Genomic DNA, 21,012 nt, shown 5'->3' with positions numbered 1-21,012 from the left:
TTTTTAGCCTATTTTAGTTTGTTATTTATTTAACTTTATTTAGAAATAAGGTTTCTAAACATCTTAATAATGAGATTTCTAAAATATATTATAATTATGTGTGGAGAATCTCAACATTTGTAGGGTTCTCATTACCTCCGGTTGCAGGCGTCCTCTGGGAGGCGGGCAGGCTTTTTCCTGTGAGTGAATGGCAACTACAGGTTTCAGCTCCAGCGTGCTTCTGCATATGTACACATGCCGTTCATTATTATGGTTCAGCCTAGCATTTCAGGTCCCTCCCCTCCCCTCCCAGATAGGACGTCTCTGTAACAGCCCTGGCTGGCCTCGAACTCACAAAGAACCACTTGCCTCTGCCCGGACTAGTGCTGGGATTAAAAGTGTGCGTCACCACTCCCGGCTTCAGGTTTTGTTTATAGTTAGTCAGTTTATATGACCCAGAAATAGATTTGAGAATGTTGTAGATACCAGGAGAGAATACTTTGGAAACTTAGCTTGATCACTAGTGAACATATAATACAGATGTGAGATTGTTTTAAACAGAAGCTCTGTGTAGGAGAGTCATTCTGTGATTTGAAAATTGTTCTTTCCACAGTCAGCTTCCTTCAATTACTTGTTTCCAAGAGTTACACATATGCCTCTCACTGACAGCAAGGGAGGGTTAAGTTTTCCGTATGGGTTTGTACATAGATGGGAGTCTAAATAAATCATCCATACTTTGTCTAACCCTGTTGTACTCAAGAGAGTAGCAAAAGAAGTTCAGCCTTTTAAAAAGCAAATTGCAGAGCATTTCGGTAGTATTGAGATAGTATTATTTTGTGTTTTATTAGACAGCTATGCAGATAAGGACAACCATAAGAGAAGGCAACACAAATGCATTGTCAATCATTTCTCAAGAGGTAAACAGAGAAAAAGCATCTATAATTCCTGCTAAGGAAGGTACGGAAATCAGAAGTGTGCTGCTGGCTTCATATAGTTGAGGATGGCTGCTGGGTTGTCTGAACTGTAAAGTAAATCTTGTTTGTCAGTATGGGACGTCACAGGGAAACTACTAGCATTTGGTAGTAGGTAATTCTAAAGTTCACGTTATTTTTGTAATCCTACTAAGAATGCAGGAGGAGATATATATATAATCTCCAGACTGCTTCTTTTTTTTTTTTTTTTTTTTTTTTCCTTGAGACAGGGTCTCAACCATGTAGCCCTGGCTGGCTTCTAACTGACTGTGTAGACCGGGCTGGTCTTGAATTCACACAGAACCATCTGCCTCTGCCTCTGAGTTCTAGGAGTAAAGGCTGTACTACCATGCCTATCTATCATGTTCTTAAATTTGTGAGTTGATTTGTAATTTAAGAACAATTAACAGGGCTGGAGAGATGACTCAGAGGTTAAGAGCACTGACTGCTCTTCCAGAGGTCCTGAGTTCAATTCCCAGCAACCACCTGGTGGTTCTCAACCATAATGGGATCTGATGCCTTCTTCTGGTGTCTGAAAACGCTATTCATAATAAATAAATAAATAATAAATAAATAGTAAAAAAAGAACAATTAACAAAATTATCAAATTTCTTTTTCTACATTTTTCTTTTTTTTTCTTTTTCTTTTTTCTTTTTTTCGGAGCTAGGGACCGAACCCTTTCTACATTTTTCAAACCTAGAAATCTATAATTATTTCATTTCAATGTAATAAGAATGCTTTTTTCTTATGAATAAAAACATAAATTGTGTAAGATGAAAAAAATATGCCCATACTTCCTCATTGACACCTACAAACAGCACCCAGGAGGCAGAGGCAAGCGGATCTCTGAGTTCTAGGTCAGCCTGGTCTACAGAGTAAGTTTCAGGACAACCAGACAACCAGGACTACACAGAGAAACCAAACCCTGTCTGGAAGAAAAAAAAAAGACCTCCAAACCCCTAAAACCTATAGAAAGAAAATTATCATCGTCATCATTATTTAATTTATTTATTTGGTTTTTTGAGTCAGGGGTTCTCTGTGTAGCCCGGGTTATCCCGGGACTAGCTCTGTAGACCAGGCTATTATGGAACTCACAGAAATCTGCCTGCTTCTGCTTCCCAAGTGCTGGGATCAGAGAGACCAAAGGCAGGCACCACTATCTTCAGCTTATTGTTATCGATTGATTGATTAATTGTGAGGCTGGCTCTCACTATGTAGCCTTAGAGCTCCCCATGTAACCAGGCTGGCCTGGAACCCAGAGATCACCCCACTCTTGCCTGGCAAGGCTAGGGTTAAAGGCATGACCCCACACAGGGCACTGACTTAGCTACTTAATGACTACTCACACTTACTTGCAGAAAATGTTAACTGGGTATCCTTTTATTTAGCATTTTGCTCAATACTCTTTCCTGACATTTAGGGTTTTGTTTTGTTGTTGAGATGGGGTTTTACTTTGTAACCTTGGCTAACCTTGAACTCCCTGAGCCTGGGCTGCCTTGGAACTGGATCCTCCTCACTCATCCTGATGAACACTTGGATTGTAGACCTGTAATGACATGATCCACTGGGATAGTTACCGACACCAATGGTGGCCAAACCACTCAGAGTTTTTTTTTTTTTTGCTTCTTTTTTTCGGAGCTGGGGACCGAACCCAGGGCCTTGCGCTTCCTAGGTAAGCGCTCTACCACTGAGCTAAATCCCCAGCCCCTCACTCAGAGTTTTTAATGGCCAGACCAAGGGTGGTCTTGTGCTTCAGAATAGTCTCTTGGTGACCAAGCATGGGTACAGAATTTTAAAAGGCAAAAACCACAAAGAACATAATTTAAATTAAAGTTAACTTAGGGTAAAAGTAACTTTGAAATGTTTGTTCCTGTCAGGGTGTAATAATTATTTCAGCTATAACATAACAATCTCTTTACTTACACCTTTGTTAGTTTCTTTAGTTTACTTTTTATTTTGGTTAATATATCTGGAACATGGTCAAGGATGTGGCACTCTCAAGTGTATTGCCAAGGCACATGTAACTGCTGGGGAGGTATAGAGGGTTGGGAACTGTCTCAGCAAATACAGAATATAGTTAGAACAGGATGGTGTATGTAACTGCTGGGGAGGTATAGAGGGTTGGGAACTGTCTCAGCAAATACAGAATGTAGTTAGAACAGGATGATGTTATCCCAGTCCTTTCAGTACCACTGTACTGGCTTCATCTTAGATGGTCCTGTCCTCTGGGGATGCTGCCACCACTGCTGCTACTGCTGCTGCTGATTGTAGTTTTGGAGGACTGAAGAGATGGTTCTGTGGTTAAGAGCATTGCTCGTTCTAGAGGATATGGGTTTGATTCCTAACACTTATGTGACAGTTTACAACCCTCTGTAACTCTAGTCCCAGGGGATTCAGTGCTCTGCTCTGGCCTGAAAGCACCAAGTACACACAGTGCACACAGGTACATGGAGGCAAAACATCCATCCACAGACATGAAATGAAGAACGGAATGTAAAAAGTTTCTCTTTGTGTAGTATGTGTGCACGTCAATGTGTAGCACACATGTGAAGGCAGGTGTCGATGTAGGGTTCCTTCTTTAGTTGTTCTGCACCTTGTATTTGAGACCCAGGTACTTACTGAACCTGGGGTTCATTACTCTATTAGCTGGTCAGTAGGTTCCAAAGACCCTCCTGTCTCTGTCTCTGTCTCCCCAGCACTAGGACGACCAGCATGTGCTCCCATGCTCAGCTTTCATGTAGTTAATGGGTTTCTGAGCTCTAGGTATCATGCTTTTGTAGCAGGCACTTTATGGATGGACCTGTCTCCCCAATAACACATTTACAGGTGGATTCTGAATCTTATTAAAGTTAAACTCTACTGAAAGTAAAAGCTTGTTACAAGGGAGTCTAGGCCTAGGCAGTTTTCCCCCAGAGTAATGGGAACATTGTGAGGTTTGTGTCTGGCAGGGTACCAAGGGCTGTTTTCATTGCTGTAGTTACTCTGCAATACATAAAGCACTCTTCCTCCCACTCAGTTGCCAACAGTTTTTGAAAATGCTTTATATTTGAGAGGAAGATAAGATAATAGAGAAGGAGGGAGGAAATCTAATAATGACTCTTTGCCTGTAGTTTTTAATGTGTTCCCATCTGGGGCTCACTATACAAGAGAAAAGTTTACCGTATGATCATACTGGTGATTAAAATGTTGGGAGTGGAGCCCATGTAATTTCAGTGAAATTTGTAAAGATTGGAGAGCTGGTAGAGAAAATGTGTCGTTCTGTGTTTTGGTGAAGATTTAAGTCCTTTTAACCTTAATACGCTCACCCTAGCCCAAATGATACTTGAGACATACATGTGTTTGAACAGTTTAAATGACTAAAATCACGTAGTGGATAAATTAGTGAATAGTAGCAACCATTAGCCGAGCATTTCTCTGCTGGGCACGTGACTGTGAAGTGGAGATTTATTCTATCCCTAGCAGCGAGTGGAGCTGCAGTGTGAATTTGAGTCTGTTTAGTGGTACTGCTTAAAAATGGGTGAGCTTTGAGGAAGGCTTTGAAAAGAGGACATCACAGGGATTAATCTGTAGAAAGAAAGACAGAAGGAAGACACATGATGTGCATGGAAGTGGTGCGGAAATAAATTACATATGGAAAATAAGTGAATGTGCTCAGTCAGCCACCAAGTGCTTAGTGCAGGGTCAAGCAGTTGGGCGGTCTGAGGAGTGACTTGCAAAGGCACATCATGTCATATTTGGGGGAGGAGGATCCCACCTAGGTAAGATGTCAAGATGACCTAGTCAGTCAGGAAGGCAAATATGGGCCAGAGAGGGGAGGAGGGAGGGATGCGCGGGCAGACAAAGAGTGTTGCTGAGTTTGTGACCCATGGGAAGAGACCATAGACAGTCCAGTTAGTGCATTTTTGGATCTCTGGGGCCTATCCCAGACCCTTGGTTCTGAGTCTATGATCTCCCAGGGATCTTGTCGGGGGGGGGGGGGGCTCCAAATGTTAGGGAGTTTGTAACTCCTGGGAAAAGACCATAGCCTTAGTCCAAGTATAGATAAAGGTTTATTGATGAGCTGCTAGCCGGATAAAAGTCTCTGAGCCACATTTGATATTACCATGCAGGAGGGTTATGGGGATGGACTTTTAAAGGTGAAAACCACACAGACCTTCAGTATCTATAAAACAAGCAAAAGATTGTTCTATTCTGCCAAGTTAAGTGTTTAAGGCAACTCAAAATTATCTTTGGGAATCTGCTTCAGCAAGTTACAGAAGCAAAAGCAGTCACATAACAAGGAGGTAGGCATGGCTGTAGTTTTGAGTGGGATTCACGTAGTCAGGGTGACTGGGAAACATCTTCCAGGGGCTGGAGTCAGAGACGAGCGCTGGTGGGTACCAGGGTGAGCCGAGCGCTGGTTGGTACCAGGGTGAGCCTAGCGTCAGATAGAGCGTCCTTTAGCTATAGCAAGGAGAGTGTGAATGACATTAAAGTTGTAACATTTCCACAACCTTAAAGGGCTTGATAAATGCCTTGAACTTTCTGTTTGGAAGTTGGCTGCAAGAAGGGAAACCAAGGAACATAAGGTCCTGAGTTCAATTCCCAGCAACCACATGGTGGCCCACAACTATCTGTAATGGGATCTGATGCCCTCTTCTGGTGTGTCTGAAGACAGCTACAGTGTACTTCTAATAAATAAATAAATAAATAAATAAATAAATAAATAAATAAATAAATAAATATTAAAGAAGATTATTAGTTCAGCTTCTTCACCGTGAAGACAGCTACAGTGTACTTCTAATAAATAAATAAATAAATAAATAAATATTAAAGAAGATTATTAGTTCAGCTTCTTCACCGTGACAGCGTGGCTGAGCTGCGTTGTGTCCGTCTGGTGTCCCCCCCCCCCCCCCCCCCCCCCCCCCGCTGGGGACTGAACCCAGGGCCTTGCGCTTCCTAGGCAAGTGCTCTACCACTGAGCTAAATCCCCAACCCCTGAGCTGCGGTTTTTGAAGCATTGCTTCATTCTCTTTTCAAAATTATTGGATCAGGATGTAGAGGCTGTAGTAGTCTAAGAAAATAAGATGAAGGTTACTTTTTTTGGAAACAGAGTCTCTATGTCATCCTGGCTGTTCTAGAACTGGCTATGTAGATCAGGCTGCCTCACAGAGATTCTCCTGCCTCTCTGCCTCCTGAGTGCTAGGATCAGAAGTGTGTGTCATTATACGTGGTTAAAAGTTGCCGTTTTAAAATGTACACTTGGTTAAAAGTTTTTGCATTCAGGGTGTTTTGTAATTATCACCAAGAGAAAGAATAAGCCCGGCTTACAACTCAGTCACTTCCACTCACCCTCTCAGCTCCTGGCAGCCACCGTTTTCTCTCTCAATCTGCATGTTCTGAACATCTTAAATAAAGCAAAGCTGCCGATATGGATTTTTGATGCAGGACTTCACAGAGTTAGACTGGTATATTTTTAGGTTTTCCCATGTCTTTTTTTTTTTTTTTTTGGTTCTTTTTTCCGGAGCTGGGGACCGAACCCAGGGCCTTGCGCTTCCTAGGCAAGCGCTCTGCCACTGAGCTAAGTCCCCAGCCCCGGCCTACGACTCTTGATCTTTTGCTTGTGCTGCTTGAGTGCTGACATTATAGTTGTGCACTTCCATGCTTGGCTTTAGAGCTTTAATTTGGTAATATCTAGCAAGTATTTTTTTAATATTGTCTTTTATATGTAGATGTTTTCCCTGCGTGTATATTTATGTACAGTTGGAAGCCAGAGGAGGGCTTTGAGTCCCTTAGAATTGGAGTTAGAGGTGATTGTGTACTACTAAGTGGGTGCTGGGAACTAGTGCTCTTGACCACTGAGCCATCTCTCCAGCCCTACAGTGCATGATGATGATGATGATGATGATGATGATGATGATGATGATGATGATGTAAATGATGTAAATGATGTAAATGATGTAAAATGCTTGTAGGTTTTGGAGACTAGAACATTTATGTCTTGGGACTGGGGACGTTATTTTATGTATTACATGGAATATAGATGCCTTGCTGCTACTCTACTGCTACCTAAGGCTTTTTCCTCAGACCATTTTCTTTGTTGTTCAGATGAACTATTGATCTTGACTCAAAGTTCACGGATTCTCTCCCCTGTGATTGTACATCATTGAGCTCCCAGCATCCCAGCATGTGCTTTTATTTAAAAAAAGAAAAAAGATTTATTTATTTATTTTATGTATATGAGTTCACTTCAGACACCAGAAGAGGGCATCAGATCCCATTACAGATGGTTGTGAGGAACTGTAATCCTCACGGTGATGTAGTGTTCAGTGCTCTTGCAATGTTGTTCAGGTCCACTGGGGCCTGCTCCGTGACTGCAGGAGCTGTCCTGGCCTGAAGTGCTATAAAAGGCTGCTTGCCTTGGCATTGCCACAGGTGTGCACAGACACAGGCAGGTGTGCACCTGCCACTCTTACAGGTGTAGAGTAGGGACCAGTCCATGCTGCTGGGGTCCTTTGAACCAGTGCTTCTCCTGGATGAGGACAGGGGAATGGCTGACTACTAGTTCTATGCTGAGCTGCCCTTTTTACAGACCTGTAGCCAGAGGGCAGGCTCTTCTAGTTTCCTAGCTTGTATGCTGTCTGTCTGTTCTTTCTCTGGGGTGCAGGCCTCTGCTGTTCAGCTTGGAATGTATGGGAGAGAGGAGAAGGCAGTGAACTCATCATGGACTTTCCCAGTCCTGCAATCTCTAGGTTATCTACCTCCTTTCTGTACCTTCAGAGTCCTTTGGTGGTTATTTTTCAGTTGTTTTTATGGTATTTAGTTTTATGTAGAAAAGAACAAGAAGTATGGGTCTATGCTATCCGACTTCAGAACTAGAATCCTAATGAATTTTCATATTTTACACTGTTCTTTATTGGCTATGGATATGAAATAGCTGAGGCCTTTTTAAAAAAAAAATTCTAAACTACATTTTTCTTTATCTTGTATGTGTGTGTATGAATGTGGAGGTCAGAGGACAACTTGTTGGAATCAGGTCTCTCTTTTCACCACGCAGTCCTTGGGTTTGAACTCAGCTGTGAGGCTTGGTGGCAGGTGGAATCCTTACGGCCCTGAGTTCCGAAGTGTATTCTCTGCTCTCAAGGGTGTTTCTCCTTGTCTGTCCTCCACTGTGAGACGGGCAGGCTTACTCGTCATTGTTGAAACTGTGTGTGGATTCGAAATGCCGTGCCTTATGTATGTATCTATTTACTGTGTGTTTGTTTTCAGGGAGTGGAGCAACTGCTGTGGTCCAAGCAGCTTACTGTGCCCCCAAAAAGGAGAGAGTGGCAATCAAACGGATAAACCTGGAGAAGTGTCAGACGAGCATGGATGAGCTCCTGGTATGTATATATCATACTTCCTAAATGGAGAAATATGGTCTTGTAGTTTGACTTATTTTCATTAATGATTATTATAAAATTTATAAAATCAAAGTAAGTTAAAAAATTACTTACAATCTTATGACTCTGAGGATAACTTTTAATACATACTTTTTTCTGGACTGATTATTTTAATTTCCCAGCATTTTTATGATTTTGCTCTTTTTGTATAGTTGTTCTTTACAGGGAGTGGCTTGTGCAGCTGTGTGTTTACTCATGTAGGTTTAGTAAATGTGTGTGTAGTATCCACTGACTGTACATAGATTATCGAGCATGTGTTGTATCGTATGATTGATGTTTGTTCTTATTTATACATATGGTGCTTACTTAGTTCTTACTTCTTTAAGTAATACTGTGGATTTTTGATTCCTAGGTCAAGAATGTTTTAAAAGATGCTGGCCTTAGAGAAACATAGTATCAGTGTGTGCTCTGTACACTGATGTAAGATGAGGAGAGAGAACATGGAGCCTTTACTTATTTTACAAACTTGGTTTTTGTGTTTGTTTGGAGACGAGGTCTCACTATATACCTCAGGTTACTCTGGAACTTTCAGACTCACAGAGATCCATCAGCTTCTGCCATCTGAGTGCTGAGATTAAAGGCATGTGTGTGCCACCATGCTGGCTTATATCTTCTTTTAGAGTTTGCTCACACACACATTACCCACTAGTGGGTCTGCAAGTGCATAGGTAGGCAGAGTCAGTGCTGGGTCAGTGCTGGGTGCCTTCCTCAGTTGCTTTCCACTTCACTGTTTGAGGGAGCCTGGGACGTGCTAACTGACTTGACTGGCTGACAGTCAGGCCCCGGCGTCTTCCCAGAGCTGGGATTAAAGCATGTGCTGAGTCATGCTTTTATGTTGGTTCTGGGGATTGATATTCTCTATCCCCCCATTCCTAAAAGAAGCAACCTCACAGGGATTGTTTTGTGTTTCTGGTATATTCTTGGATTAGCAGTACAGTTTAAGTGAGTTTCAGGACAACCAGGGCTATGTAGAGACCTTGTCTCAGAGTAATACATAGTAAGTGCTTAGCAAGGAAAATTAGCTTTGAATATCATATTTTGAGACAGGGTCTCTCTTTATCATACTGGTGGTCCTGGAATTTTTTTGTAAACCAGCTTGGCCTTGGGTTTTCAGAGATCTGCCTGCCTTTGCCCACTAAGAACTGGGATTAAAAGTGTGAGCTACCATGCTTAGTTCATTTCATATTTATTAAAATTTTGTTATTATTTTTGCAGAGTTAGCAGTCAGATCTGGGATGTGTATGCTAGTAAATGCTGCACTGCTGAGGTTTATATCCTGTGAGTTGTTCTTTGCTTGTTTTGCTTAACAGAGAAATAGATCAGCCCCTTGGTGGGCTTTCCCAAACGGTATGGTATTCAAAAGCAGTACTCTGCCATATTGGGTGTATTGATATTTTTATTTTATAGTGATTTTTTCCTGAGTATTTACAGTGGGGCTTGAGAGTTGGTGCAATGATTAAGAACCCTTGTTGCTCTTCTAGAGAACCCACTCAGTCCCCACATGGCAGCCACCATAGGTAACTCCAGTCATAGGGGATCTGATGCCCTTTTACCTCCATCAACACCAGGCATGCGTGCAGTATACATGTAGACAGAATATTTATACACATAAAGTAGTAAAATAAAGGTAAAGTATATTTTAAAATGGTATATGCAGTTAGTGACAGAAAAGTCGGGGGTAGGCTAAAAAGGCATTTACTGATGATGACCTGAGTTTAACCTCTAGGGCCCACAGGGTAAAGATGGCCTCTGATGTCTGTCCATCTGATGTCTGTCTGTAAGCACAGCATGGCAGGTAAAGATGGCCTCTGATGTCTGTCCATCTGATGTCCGTCTGTAAGCACAGCATGGGGGTATGCATGCATGCTCATGTGCACGGAAGTAAGCAGTGGTTGCTGTAGTCATTGGTCACTTCCGTAGGAGAGCATTGGTTGGGGGGGAGGCTTGTAATCCTATTTCAAGACCTTGGCGGAACAGTTGTACTAGTATCTTAGGGCACCATTTGAACGTTGGGCCAGCAGTGATGATAAAAGCAGTAGGTGAATTTTGAATTAATTCTGTTAAAATAAAAATATTTCCCCTTAGTAAAACTGTAATTTATGAATTCCAGTGTGTGGGTGCTGAGGAGATGGCTCAGTAGTTAAGAGACTAGCCGCTGTTCCAGAGGACCTAGGTTTAGTTCTTAGAGACCAGCTGTAAATCTGAACTGTAGTTCTAGGATACCTGATGTCTTTTGGCTGTGAAGGTACCAGATTCACATGTTGTGCACTAACATACATGCCCACAGATTTCATACAAATAAAAAACAAGGGGGTTGGGGATTTAGCTCAGTGGTAGAGCGCTTGCCTAGCAAGCGCAAGGCCCTGGGTTCAGTCCCCAGCTCCAAAAAAAAAGAAAGAAGAAGAAGAAGAAGAAGAAGAAGAAGAAGAAGAAGAAGAAGAAGAAGAAGAAGAAGAAGAAGAAGAAGAAGAAGAAGAAGAAAAGATATACCACTGTCTATCTGCCATTTGCTTTTTTTGGTCGGAGAGTGTTTGTGTACAGTTTGTACTCTGAGTATGTAGAAGGTAGGGCCTGAGGATTAGGAATTCAAGGTCATACTCAGCCACATAGTGAACTTGAGGCTAATCTGGGCTAGGCAAGATCCTGAGCCCTGTATTAGGGTTTTTATTGATGTGAATAGACATGATGACCATGGCAGCTCATAAAGGGAAACATTTTACTGGGGCTGGCTTACAGTTCAGAGGTTCAGTCCACTGTCACTGTGGTGGGAGCATAGTGTCATGCAGGCAGACGTGGTGCTGGAGAGGTAGCTGATAGTTCACATCTGGATTGGAAGGCAGCGGTGGAGAGAAAGACAGACCCTGGACTTGGCTTGAGCGTCTAAAAGCTCAGCGCTCAATCCCCAGTGACGCACTTCCTGCAACAAAGACACAAATCTTCAGCAAGGCCACACTTGATAGTGCTACTGTGGTAGTCAGGCATTCAGATCTGTTAGTGTAAGGGGGCATTCTTACTCAAACCACCACACCCCCAAACCCATTTATTATTTTCATTTATTTACATTATTTTAAGATAGGTTTTTGTTTGACGTGATGGATTCCATTGAAACAAGTAGTTTTTGTTTTGTGAGCATGTTTTCAAATGTGGTTACAAGGTTTTCACACTCTTTGTTTTAGTTAACTATCCCCCAACCACCTCATTTCTTCCATCCCCCATCTATGCTCTGCTTAAACCTTTCTACTTAAAAAAGAAAAACAAAACAAAAAACCAAACAAGGCTGGTGAGGTGACATAGCTCAGGAAGTGCATGGAGGCCCGGGTTTGATCTGGGTGTGAGATTTGCAGGAAAATGGATGGAACTGAAATAACTGTATCAAGGGAGGGAACCCAGGACAGAAAAGCAAATGCTGCTTCATTGTGCATCCCTGCTTGACATTGACATTCCTAAGTTTGTGTTCAACTTGGAGTTCCTGTAGAAACCGGGAAACCAGAAAAGAGAGAGAGAGAGAGAGAGAGAGAGAGAGAGAGAGAGAGAGAGAGAGAGAGAGTGTGTGTGTGTGTGTGTGTGTGTGTGTGTGTGTGTGTGTGTGTGTGTGTAGGTCAGAGGTCAGCCTTGGCATTTTTGCTTGGCAGCTGTCAGCAGTAGCTTTTGTGTTTGATTTAAAGATCCCAGTCTTTTAACATTAAGAAAAAAGCTTTATTTGTATGAGTGTTGCCTATATGCTTGTGTACTGTGTGCCTGCCTGGTTCCCCCACAGGCCAGAAGAAACATCATTAGATCCCCCTGGGACTGGAGTTACTGAGACACACACGTGTGAGACACATGTTGGTGCAAATCTAAGTCCTCTGAAAGAGCAGCTTGTGCTTAACTGATGAGCCAGGTCCCTTCAACATCGTTTCTGAGGCAGAATCTCACTGGCGTGCAGCTCACAGGTTAGGGGAGGTTAGTTGGCCAGTGAGCTTTAGAGATCCAGTTAGCTCTTCCTCTGTTGGTGCTGGGATTACCAGGGCATGTCACCAGGCCTCAGGTAAATTCTAGGATTCAACTCAGGTCCTCTTTTCAATATCTGTTTTAGGTCATAAGGCCTATTAGTTTCATTTTGTTTTGTTTTTGTTTTTTGAGATAGGGTTTCTCTGTGTAAACCTGGCTTTTTTGGAACTTGCTCTGTAGACCAGGCTGGGCCTGGAACTCAGAGATTTGCTTGCCTCCTCTGCCTCTCTCTAGTGTGCCACCTCCTGACTCCTTTTTTTTTTTTTTTTTTTTTTTTTTTTAAAGTTCAGTGTTTATAATTTTTTTTTAATAGTTTTTTTTTTTCTTTTTTTTCGGAGCTGGGGACCGAACCCAGGGCCTTGTGCTTGCTAGGCAAGTGCTCTACCACTGAGCTAAATCCCCAGCCCTTATATATTTTTTTAAAGGATTATTTATTTATATATATGAGTACACTGTTGTTGTCTTCAGACACACCAGAAGGTATCAGATCTCATTACAGATGGCTGTGAGCCACCATGTGTTTGCTGGGAATTGAACTCAGGACCCCTGGAAGAACAGTCAGTGCTCCTAACCGCTGAGCCATTTCTCCAGCCCCCAGTGTTTATATTTTTTGAGGGGGGACCTATAAATTATGTATAACTCACAGCTGTCCACTGGACAGTTCACTGAGGTAACGGGGCCCTATGTGTAGGTAGTAATAGTAACAGAAGAATAAAAACCTCAAATTTTTCAGACAGAAAATGTGTTAGTACTGGTTCAAGAACTTCATGAGGCGTAGTTTTTTTATATGGATGAAGAACTGACTGAATTGTCTGAATGGGAAGTTGTGTAAATCATAGAAATTAAGGTGAGTTTCATAAACAAAGAAAGCCATCATTAAAAAGGAATGGGAGGGGCCGGAGAGATGGCTCAGAGGTTAAGAGCAGGAGGTGCTCTTCCAGAGGACCCAGATTCATTTCTAACCCACATGGCAGTTCACAACTGTCTGTAACCCAAGTTCCAGGTGATCCAACTCACACATAGACATAAATCCAGGCCAAATACCAGTGCACATAAAAATTAATAAATAAAAATTACCTAAAAAAATGGAGCAGGGAAGGTGGTGGTGACTCACTTCTTTAATCCCAGCAGCACTCAGGAGGCAAAGGGAGGCAGATGTCTGAGTTCTAGCTCAGCCTGGCCTACAGAGCAAGTTCCAGGACAGCAGGGCTACACAGAGAAACTCGTCTCAAAACAGTAACTACAACAACAGCAGCAACAACAAACAAACCAAGAATGGAGGCCAGGACAAGTTTAAAAGCTAGAGGTACAGTACAGTGTTACAGTGCCTGTCTGTTATGTCAGGCTCTAGGTTCAATCCTAACTAATAAATTAAATAAAATTGTGCCAGGCGTGGGAGTGCAAACCGTTGATCCTCTACTATGGAGGTAAAAGCAGGTGGATCTCACTGAGTTCCAGGCCAGCCTGGTCTACAGTTAGACTCCATCTTTTAAAAAATGAGAGAAAGGAAGAAAAAAGAAAGACATTAACTGACTGTAAAACACTTTGAAGAAGCAGTCTCACCAGCAAGGGTAGATTAGGTAGGTCATAAGGAGGTTGTTGGAAATTTAAGTGAGAATGATACACACTTGCATGGCATTTGTGTTTATTCAGAGAGAAAAGGCATAACTGGAACAGGTGTTGTTATGGTGGAGGGAGATTCTGACACTTTAGAAGAGGAGGGTTGTTGAGGCTCTGTTAGTCTTTATTGTCCTTGGTAGTTTCCTGCTAGAAAACTCTGGAAATAAGCAGTTCCTCAGGCTCAGCTCAGAGGGTAGCCCACCACATAAAGCTGCAGCTGGCACACTGCATGTCTCTGCTGTCCCTGGCCTCCCTCCCTCAGCAGCTGCAAGTCTGCTGTTGACAGCTCTTCTTTACCTTTGGCTCCTCCCTTTCCTCTGTGTTGCCTTTTTAACTTTGAAACTGGAAATTGAACCTTGGCCTGGCATGTGCTAAGCAAGTGCTCTCTCACTGAGCCGCTGATTTTTAAGCCTTTAAAGACAGTTGAAGATTTGTAAGAGTCCTGCTGCTCTCTTTACTTCCCCTAATATCAATGTAATGTAGGGCTCTTGCCATACCTAAGAATGAGCTGTTGTTCTTCCAGTACCGCTAACTCATATGGAGAATAGTTGCTTCTATTTCCTAAATTGCAGCCAGAGTGATTTGTGAAAACATATATGGTTAGACCTTTGATGTCTTCTAGCTGTTAGGGTAAAGGCTAAATTTTTTTTTTCTTTTTTCCGGAGCTGGGGACCGAACCCAGGGCCTTGCGCTTGCTAGGTAAGCGCTCTACCACTGAGCTAAATCCCCAACCCCCTAAATTTTTAATATACTCAAAAGGTTCTTTATTATCTGGTTCCAGATAAATAAACAATGGAAAGTTTTTTCCCAGTCGGTGCAGCAGGACTTCAGAGAGCTTGCTGATTGTGCCTCCTAGTTGTGTCTCTCTAGTGGACTCTTGATGTCTAATACTTTTCTTTATCAAGCTATTTATTTTTCTGTTGGCATGGTACTCTTTAATTTCTTTACCAGTCTGTCGGTTTTATGGGGATTTGTGGTGGTCAGCAGTTGGGCCTGGCGTAGTTGGTACACGTAATAAATACACGTAATAAATGCACGTATGAGCTGCTCAATCAAGCACCTTTGCAGTGATCATTGTGCTGCTGTTTGCTTCTTTGCATTTCAGTCAGGGATTCACAGTAGCCCTGGCTGGCCTGGACTTCTGTGTAGACCAAGTTGGCCTTGAACTCAATAGCTCTCTGTGCTTCCCTTCCAACTGCTGTGATTAGAGGCATGTGCCATCATGCCTGGCCTGATATCAATTAAAAAAAAAAAGACTTAGTATTTTAAAAATTATGTGTATGTTTGTGTTGTATATGATGGCGGGCATGTGCACATACATGTGGGTGTCTGCAGAGGTCAGAGATACCAGATCCCTGCGAGTTGGAGTTAATGTCTGTTGTGAGCTGCCCAATGTGGATACTGGGAACAGAACTCAGGTCCTCTGAAAAGAGCAGGCAATATACATTTTTAACTGCAGCCATCCCTCTAGCCCTTATACAACTAGCTTTTATCCCATACTGGGCTCTAATTTCCTCTTGAACTTGTGGACCTTTAAGACCCTTTGCTGACTTGAATAGGAGGTAGACTTGCAGATCAGCGCTCCAGCTGTTGGGGGCTGGGAGTTCGTAACTAGATGTAAAAGACAATGGAATGTCAGGCTAAGAAAAGGGAGAAATGGACCTTTCCTGGGTATGGATGGAGATTTTCTAGGGAGGTTATTTTCTGTGGTTGGGTGACATTTGACATTGGCATGGGATTATGCTGAAGTTAGGGGTTATCTTGGCAGTCTTTTAGTAGCCACCTGAGCTCCAACCAGCTTCAATTAGAACAACTTCTGCCTTGCTGGTGTCCTGTCCTCAGAAATAAAGAGTGTAGGGCAAGGCCAGCAAGGCAGTACATGATTAAGGCAGTGAAACAGTTGTCCCTTAAATATGTCTCCCACATCCTGTCATACTTCAGTATTCCTATGGGTTGGGAATATGGCTCAGTGGGTCTGGGGTGGAGGTCACTTGCCTTCTGTTCCACACTGCTGCTACTTCCTCACAGTCTGTAGGGCTAACCTGAGCTCCTAGCTCCTCCAGACAGATTCTTTACCACCCTTCCGTATCTTCGCTGGCTTTTCCTGTTGGTTCTTGTAATATTAGATATCATTACTAATTTATCATGTACATGCTGTGCATCTTTTCCTTTTTACATGCATGTCTTACCTGAAGTCCTGTCTAACCATAAATAGGCAAGTCGTCTGTCCGTCCTTCCTTCCTTCCTTCTTTTCCTTTCCTATTTACTGAGGTTTAGAAGTTAAGGAGCCCTGCAAAAGCCTCTGCTGGTGTCTTTAGGGCTTGCAAAATATGTACAAGGTCTTTGCTACAAATAAATTTGCATTTAACTAGAAAAGATGAAAAAATAACATTTGCTGAACATTTCATTTATTATTTTTAAAGAATGAAAAACCTTTCTATTCCAAGAATAGAAGGCATGTATGAGTAAATGGAAAGCCGTATAAAACTTTCCTCTCAACAGATTTCTCCCATTCAACAAATATTTATTAGAGGTGTACATGTGTGTCAGGCACAATGGTAAATGCAGAGAATACTCCTAGTTTTTTGTTGCGCTTACAGTTCTGTGAGGAGGTGTGCACAGAAAATAACTAGGCAGTGAGTGTAGGAGCTAGAGAGATGACTCAGTGGTTCTGAGCGTTTGCTATCCTCCTGGAGGGCCTTAGTTCAGTTCTTAGGACACAAGGCAGGTGGCTCACAACTGCCTGTAACTGTAAGAGCTCCAAGTGATCTATTGCCCTCTTCTGACTTTGATGGGAACACACACACACACACACATGCACATACGCACACACACACCCCAAATAAGAATAATTTAAAAATTAGTGTAGGTTCCATTTTTTTTTTTCTTTTTTTCGGAGCTGGGGACCAAACCCAGGGCCTTGCGCTTCCTAGGCAGGCGCTCTACCACTGAGCTAAATCCCCAACCCCGTAGGCTCCATTTTTAAAGAGTTTTTTTTTTTTTTAATTTTTTTTTTTTTAAATTATATGAGCACACCATAGCTGTCTTCACACACACCAGAAGAGGGCATTAGATCTCATTACAGATGGTTGTGAACTACCATGTGGTTGCTGGGATTTGAACTCAGGACCTCTGGAAGAGCAGTCAGGGCTCTTAACCACTGAGCCATCTCTCCAGCCCATGTAGGTTTTATTTTAAGCAATACATGTATGTGTATGTATACATGTATGTCTGAGAGTGAGTGTGTGTGTGTGTTTGTATGTGTGTATGTTGGACATTGAACAACGGATCTGGTACATGTTAGGCAAGTGCTCTCCTAATGAGCTTACATCTTCAGCTCTAAGATGGTTGGGAAAGACAGGATTCAGTAACTGTTATTTTTATGAGATAGGGTTTTATGTAGCCTTAAGGGTGGCCTTAAAACTCTAGTAGGGGCTGGAAGACGAGGTTAGTGGTTAAGAGCTCTGGCTGCTCTTCTAGACGACCCAGGTTCAACTTCAACTCACATTATCACTCACAGCCACCCATAACTTCAATTCCAGGATCTCATGTCCTTTTCTGACCTCCACAGGCACCAGACACTTATAGATATACATTCAGACAAAATACTCATACTCATAAAATAAAATAAATATTTAAGACAAATCTCTATGTAACTGAATCTGTCCTTTAGACTCTCTTATTTCTCTTACCTTCCCCTTCCAGGTGCTAGGACTGCACACATGTGCCATCACACCTTCATGTAGCCCTCAGTCTGAAAGAACCAGACAGTTAAGCACATGACATACCGTGTAGTATTTATATACTTTGAGGGGAGAAGGTGCACAAGAAGGTGCTTTGAAGTTATGGGCTCTTAGAACTTCTGGTCTAAGGCCTCTCCCATCCAGAAAGAATAAAGTTGTTACAGTGCCTTTGATGATGATGGTGGTGGTGGTGGTGGTGGTGGTGGTGGTGGTGGTGGTGATGGTGGTGGTGGTGGTGGTGGTAGAAGAAGCAGAAGCAGCTACAGCATCACCTGACGAACCGTGATGCCTGGAAAAATGGTAAAAGTGCGTCCACTGAAACCAGATTCCTAAGTGAAGATGCTGTGGGACTATGTGATACAGAGGGAGCTGTAGGTCCAGAGACAGAAGCTTGAAGTCTGGTGTCTGTGTCATAGGAGTGGGGCAGGGGGAGAGGGTGAGAACAGATGGGCTGGCTTCACTCAGTTCTTTAAAGCATTTGTGATCCTTTGTTCATTTACATTTCGTAACCCAAGGTAGAATTAGGCTTTGGCACAGGGTCCACTACTCTGCATTTAGTTTATAACTTTGTCTATTTCAGTGTATTTCTCTTTGGTGTAAAAATTAGGCCACCTGATACCTTTTTAAGACAAAACAATGCCACAGACAGAAGTCCCTTCCTTCTGTTTATTAGTAATGACTCACTGTGGGCTTGACTTCTAAGATGGCTGTTCAGGGATGCCTGTGTGATAAGCAATGTGTGTCTGTAGTCTCAGGTTCTTAGTGCAGTGTGTGCAAGGAGTAGAGTCAGCAGTGATGGACAGAAACCTCCACACTTTCTGACTTAGCCTCGAGGGGAAGGTGGGGGTTTTGAGACAGGGTTTCTCTGTGTAGCCCTAACAGGTCTGGAACTCACTCTGTAGGCCAGGCTGGCCTCAAACTCAGAGATCTGCTCGCCTCTGCCTCCCTTCTGCTGGGATTCAAGGCGTCCATCACAGCCACCTGGCTTGGTTTAGCCTTTTGAGACAGGATCTGGCCTCCTGTGCATCTTGGTCAGACTGTCCATTTCCTTTCCTCAAGTGCCAGGATTAGAGACGTGTGCAGCTTGGCCTGACTCCTGGTTCCAGTTTAGCCTTCAGGAAGAAACTAGTTCCTTGGAAATCCCAGGAAAGACTTTAATGTAGTTTTGGGGTGGCCAGATCTAGACTTGCTTATTGGTAGGGATTGCTTTAAGCTGGAATTTAGTCAATGACCGTGTATTTTTTTCTTTGTAGAAAGAAATCCAAGCTATGAGTCAATGCCATCATCCTAACATTGTGTCTTACTACACATCCTTTGTGGTAAAAGATGAGCTGTGGCTGGTCATGAAGCTGCTAAGTGGAGGTGAGTAGACTGCAGTAGAATGCTAAGTTTCATTAAGTTAAAATTTTAATATTTTCCAGCATTCAAGAGGCAGAGGCAAGCAGAACTCTGTGAGTTCAAAGCTAGCCCGATCTACATATCAAGTTCCAGGTCAACTAGAGCTACATATACAGTGTGATCATATCTAAAAAAAATCAATGAATAAAAAGTTTTCTCATCCTGATAGGGTTTTGTGGATATTTTGCATTTGAGGAGATACTGAGAGTGTAGTTTCAGTGAAACAGATGCTAGTGTGTAGTTGTGATAGGTTAACACTTTTCCATTTGGCTGTTTTGCCTTTCTTTTCCTCCTCCTTTCTTTCAGGACGTAAACTGATTGAAAAATTTTGTCCATTTATGTTGATTTATTTGATGCTTCTGTTTTGATGTCACTCATAGTCTGTGTTTCCATTTCTAGCTTATTGAGTGTAGATCGAAAGCTTGATCAGATTCAGGCTGAATATCGCAGACCTGCAGTGTTCATTCCACAGTGCTCCACATCAGGAAGTGCTTACTATCTAAGTGGGTCTTTAATAGTAATCTTAGTTTTGTTTGTTTAAGGTTGTGACAACACAGGCCTCTCGATGAAAACCATTTTCCTAGTAGTTATCAGGTAAACTGTGAGATGAAACTTTGGCATTATTTTCTATATCCGTGTAGGACTTACATTTTATTATTTTAGCATTTAGTCCTTGTTTAAATCATATAATTCATTAGAAGTTATTTTTATTATTGCATTTTTTCTTTTGTAAATATAAGCTTCTTTTTTTAAAGATTTATTTATTTATTTATTTATTTATTTATTTATTTTTTTATGTGAGTACACTGTCGCTGTCTTCAGACACACCAGAAGAGGGCATCGGATCCCATTACAGATGGTTGTGAGCCACGATGTGTTTGCTGGGAATTGAACTCAGGGCCTCTGGAAGAACAGTCGGTGCTCTTAACCACTGAGCCATCTCTCCAGCCCCCTGATTTTTTTTTTTTTTCTAAAGGAGGAACCCTGCCTTATTAACTGGGGCTCTTTAATCTCTGCTATGGTTCCCATTAAAAAGGCAGAACAAAAAGATTGAGGGCAGGCAAGATGGCTCAGCTGGTGAAACACTTGCTGGGAGGTGGAAGCCTAGTGTCTCCTTGGGTCTCTGGGACCTGTGCAAAGGCTGGCTGAGAGTGCAGCTCTGCGAGGTGTCTGGACCACATGTGCACTGCAGCACGCATGCCTGCCGGCCCTTTAAGAATTGTTTGTTGGCCTAGAGAGAGATGGCTCAGTAGTTAAGAAAACTTGTTGCTGTTGCAGAAGACCGATTCCATTTCTAGCACCTACATGGTAGCTTCAGCCATCCATAACTCCTGTTCCTGGAGATCCAGTGCTTTCTTTATACACTCCAGGAAGGTACTCACAGAAAGCAAATCTAAAATAACTTTAGAACAGCTGATTGTTGAGCTGGGTGTGATGGCTCACGCCTGTACCTGAGCATGTAAGAGTCTATGGCAGGAAGGTTTCAGGTTTGGAGCAAGCTTAGAATAGAGCCTGTTCCTTGCTATTTGATTCCAGCTCTCTCTCACCGTCCCCTCCCCTCTCTCTGTGTTTGTGTGTATGTTCGCATGTACATGTGCACACATGTTTCTATTTTTGTGTGTTTGTGTTCATCTGTGTCAGTAGGTAAGAGGACAACTTTATTTATTTTTCAGATGCCCACCTTCCTTGTTTTGAGACAGGGTCTTTCCTTGCCTTGGTCTTTGCCAAGTAGTCTAGGCTGGCTGGCCAACAAACCCCAGGGCTCTTATAATCCTACCCAGGAATCTTTACTGCACTTGTAAGGCCTACCCAGGGCTGGGATTACAAGTGCAGTCACCACGCCCAGCCTTTTCTTTCAAGTGGGTTCTGGGAATTGAACGGAGGTCCTGG

At 42.6% G+C, this 21,012-nt stretch overlaps 1 protein-coding gene across 4 annotated transcripts in view; it reads left to right on the top strand.

Moving 5' to 3' along the window:
- Oxsr1 (oxidative stress responsive kinase 1) overlaps positions 1 to 21,012 on the top strand; it is an 89,511-nt gene that overhangs the window by 9,573 nt on the left and 58,926 nt on the right. For all 4 annotated transcript variants that reach the window (XR_015626733.1, XR_015626734.1, XM_087562507.1 and 1 more), the window contains 2 exon segments: positions 8,199 to 8,311; positions 18,978 to 19,086. Coding sequence is in view for 2 of the 4 variants with exons in the window: in XM_087562507.1 (XP_087418633.1) it covers positions 8,199 to 8,311; positions 18,978 to 19,086 (222 nt within the window). In the remaining 2 variants the exon portion in view is untranslated.

Source organism: Rattus norvegicus, chromosome 8, assembly GCF_021556685.1.
Source record: "Rattus norvegicus strain SHRSP/BbbUtx chromosome 8, alternate assembly SHRSP_T2T, whole genome shotgun sequence".
NCBI lineage: Eukaryota > Metazoa > Chordata > Mammalia > Rodentia > Muridae > Rattus > Rattus norvegicus.
Note: the sequence above shows the minus strand (reverse complement) of the source record. Positions and strands in the feature narration are given on the sequence as shown.